General features: G+C 54.1%; 1 protein-coding gene across 1 annotated transcript in view; it reads left to right on the top strand.

The window, feature by feature from the left end:
* The first annotated feature begins 246 nt into the window (after positions 1-246).
* The window catches only part of pcdh12 (protocadherin 12), a 16,910-nt gene continuing 13,287 nt past the window's right edge, over positions 247-3,869 (top strand). Inside the window, exons 1-2 of the mRNA XM_068714063.1 lie at positions 247-336; positions 624-3,519. Of these exons, the coding sequence (XP_068570164.1) occupies positions 649-3,519 (2,871 nt within the window). The 5' untranslated portion in view covers positions 247-336; positions 624-648. The remainder of the gene's footprint in view (positions 337-623; positions 3,520-3,869) is intronic.

Below are 3,869 nucleotides of genomic sequence, written 5' to 3' on the forward strand. Positions count from 1 at the left end.
TGGGAGTCAACTCTCACTGACTTCAGGTTGATGAGTTTCTGCAGACTGAGCGGAGTGGAACGCTTCACGGTGTCATGTTTCTTTAAAGAGTAGGCGGGGCTTCTTTCTTTCTTTGTGTCCAGTCTGAAAGGATTTGCATATGCCCCTCCTCCTCTCTCGGGATTGGCCCGGCATGTGGAGACCTACACATCCAAACTTTTCTCAGTTGGAGCTAAAACTTTTTTCTCCTGAGTTGAGGAGGATGAAGTGAAGTGAGAGCAGCTGAGGAACAACAGGACGATGTCTGAATCTCAGCTTCTATAATAACTGTCTGCTGGAGGTCCACCTTGTTTCTAGGTAAGAAACACTTCTATTCACTAGATGTTAGAAGAAACTAGATTATTATGAATAATGTGTTTGTTACAGATAAACAGGACCTTTTTTAAACTGTTTTTATTTCAGTTTTAAATTCTAAAGTGAAAAAAAGTGTTTTTTTTTATTTTATTCACTAGTTTGGTTTGTTTTGAGAAGAAACTCTAGACTATTTTTAAGAAAAAATTGATTTAATCAAGATCTTGAACAGGATCTTTTTCACTTCTATGTCAAAAGAAAGAAGTTTTGATGTTTATTCTCTGTCTGTTTAGATTATCGTCCTCACGTCACCTCATTATGCTGCCAACTCTGCTTCTGGCTCTGAGTCTTTGCTCTGACGCTCGCTCCTCCGATCCCTCGTCAATAACCATCCAGTACCGGGTTTGGGAGGAGCAGCCGACAGGGACCCGGGTCGGCCGTCTGGTGGACGACCTCCGGCAGCAGGACGGCGGCGGCGGTCCTCTAGAGGATTTCCAGGTGGTGGAGCACGGGAAAGCCCTTCCCTTCTCCGTCAGCACTCGAGACGGGGTCGTCTCCACCCAGGGCCGGCTGGACCGGGAGGATCTGTGCCGCGGCTCGGACCTGTGCGAGCTGGCCTTCAGCGTCCTCTACAGGAGGAGCGGCGCCGTCAACTTCCTGCGGGTCCGCGTGGAGGTGATGGACCTGAACGACCACAGTCCCGGCTTCTCCGGTGCGCTGCAGGAAGTGGAGATCTCGGAGACGGCTGGCCTCAGGATGCGGATCCCTTTGGACCGGGCCATGGACCCCGACGCTGGACCCAACAGCCTCCAGACGTACTCGCTGTCCGTCAACCAACACTTTGCTCTGGATGTGACTGTCGCGCCCGGTGGCACCAAACAGGCTGAGCTGGTGGTGATCAAAGAACTGGACAGGGAGGTTCAAGCCACGTTCGACCTCACCCTGGTGGCGTGGGACAAAGGGAACCCCCCCAGGTCCGGGAGCACATTAGTCCGCGTTAACGTTCAAGACTCAAACGATAACAGCCCCACATTTGAGGACAGCACCCCCACCGTGGAGCTTTCTGAGGATACTGCACGTGGGACAACCATAATCCACCTCAAGGCCACCGACCCGGACCAAGGTGCCAACGGGGAGGTTGAGTATTCGCTCAGTAAGCACACGCGTCCGGAGGTTCATAAACTCTTCCATGTGGATCCGCAAACCGGAGCTGTGAGTCTCAAAGCGCCATTGGACCACGAGGCCCAGGCCTCCTATGAGGTGATCCTACAGGCCCGGGATCGCGGGCCCAACTCCATCGCAACGCACTGCAAACTACATGTCAAGCTCAGAGACGTCAACGACAACGCGCCCAGGATACACATGACCTGGACGCCACCCAACTCCCCCGTGGCAACCGTGCTGGAGGGAGCACCGGAGGACACCTTCCTGGCCCTGGTGATGGTCTCCGATGCTGATTCTGGAGAAAACGGCAAAGTGAGAGCGCACATTCAGCCAGAATCTGGCCCTTTTCGCCTGAAATGGATCCACGGCGACAATTACATGATTGTTACCAACGGCAGCCTGGATCGAGAGAAGGTGATGCGGTACAACATCTCACTGCTGGCCCAGGATTACGGAGACCCTCCACTGTCCTGTGTCAAACACCTGCCGGTCCACGTCCTGGACGAGAACGACAACGCCCCGGTGTTCTCCACCTCCCTCTACAAGGCCTCCTTCGAGGAGAATAACATGGCGGGCTACAACGCTCTCAAAGTCGAAGCCCACGACGTCGACCTGGAGTTCAGTGGACGAGTGTCCTACTTCATACGGAGCCCAAACGAAGTGGAAACCGACACCCGGTCTTTCTCCGTCCACCCGACCAGTGGCGTCATCAGCGTCCAGCGTCCTCTGGACTACGAGGAGTCCCACACCTACTCCTTCACGGTGGAGGCCGTCGACCAGGGTCACCCGCCTCTCACCGGCACGGCCTCGGTGCAAATCGACGTCCAGGACGTGAACGACAACCACCCCGTCATCATGGAGCCGAAACCCAGAAAGGGCGTGGCCTCTCTGAGCGTACCCGTCAATATGGACAAGGGGGAGATTGTGACGGAGCTCGGGAATGACATTGACGAGGGATCCACCTCTCTGCCGATCAATCACCTGGTCAGAGAGGGACTCGTTGGATTTCTTGCGTCCACCTTAAAAGCTGAAGATCCAGATTCAGGACTGAATGGACAACTCAGCTACCTCATCGCGGACGGGAACGCGGACGAACTCTTCTGGTTGGATCGGGCGACGGGCCAGCTGTTTGTGAACACCACCAACGCCACTGAGCTCGTTGGGAAAACCTTTAAGGTGAACGTCGCCGTGTCTGACATGGGGAGTCCCAGCTTGGCCACCGAGGCCACTCTGGAGGTGACTTTTATCAACCTCAAGGACCATCTAAAGAACTCGTCGCCCGGTAACCGCGGGCAGCTCAGCTTCACCATGATGATGGCCGTCTGCCTGGGGGCGACCTGCCTGTTGCTGCTGTTAGCCGTCGCTTTGGTGACGACGTTCTGCCGCCCGGAGAAACGGGACGGCCGGGCGTACAACTGCCGGCAGGCGGAGTCCACATACGACTGCCATCCGCGACGCCCGCAGAAGAACATCAGGAAATCCGACATCCAGCTGATTCCCGTCATCAGAGGGCGGAAGGAGGAGCATCGCGAGGACGACGGCGGCGAAGCCCGGCCTCTGGCTCCATCCCCGATGACGTCGGGTGACGAACAAACCGAGAGGCAGTACACGTTGACGCCATCGGTCATGAACACGAGCTTCCATTCCCAAGGATACCCAGAAGGGGACGCCACCCACCACTGCAGAACGCTATGGAAACCCGGAAACATCGAACTGGACGGTGCTTTGCCTCTGACGTCCACCATGTTGCACCGGACTCTCCGCAAAGCCAGGAACCCTTCGTCGTCGTCCTCTTTGGCCTCGCATTCGAGCACCTTGAGGCACCAGGCGACCGCTGGAGGGGAGGAAGGGGCGGAGCCGCCGAGCTCGATGGCGTCCCATGCGACTCTGAGGAGGCCGAGGACCTCGGAGGGACGAGGGGAAACCGACGCAGAACACCGGCAGATACTCAAAAACCTGGTGCGACTGTCCATGGCTGCGTTCGGAGACGCCATTGAGCTTTCCTCGGCTTCACCGGAAGTGCAGGTGAGTTGTTGTTTCTCATGAATTACACCACTAAACTTTAACTCTTGTTCCATACATGTACGTTTAGTTAGTTTGTCTAAACTTTGTTTATTAGTTCTTAGTTCTTAATTTTATGCCAGATGGCTTAAACTGATTGATTACAAGTTCTGAAGTAGTTTTCAAGGCACTAAATATAGAATTCATGATTTAACTAACTGTACGATGCTTGTTTTATTAACATTCAGGCCGTTTAAATGTAATTTACTTCCATCTAAAACGTTTTATTTCCACTTGTGCTTAATGTTAATGTTGCAGTAAAGACCAGCCTCCATTACGTTTTCCCAGCAGCTTCTCTGCCCCCCCCATGATGA

Source organism: Cebidichthys violaceus, unplaced genomic scaffold (genome assembly GCF_023349555.1).
Source record: "Cebidichthys violaceus isolate CVI_PGR_0920_01 unplaced genomic scaffold, fCebVio1.0.p SCAF_2, whole genome shotgun sequence".
Lineage (NCBI taxonomy): Eukaryota > Metazoa > Chordata > Actinopteri > Perciformes > Stichaeidae > Cebidichthys > Cebidichthys violaceus.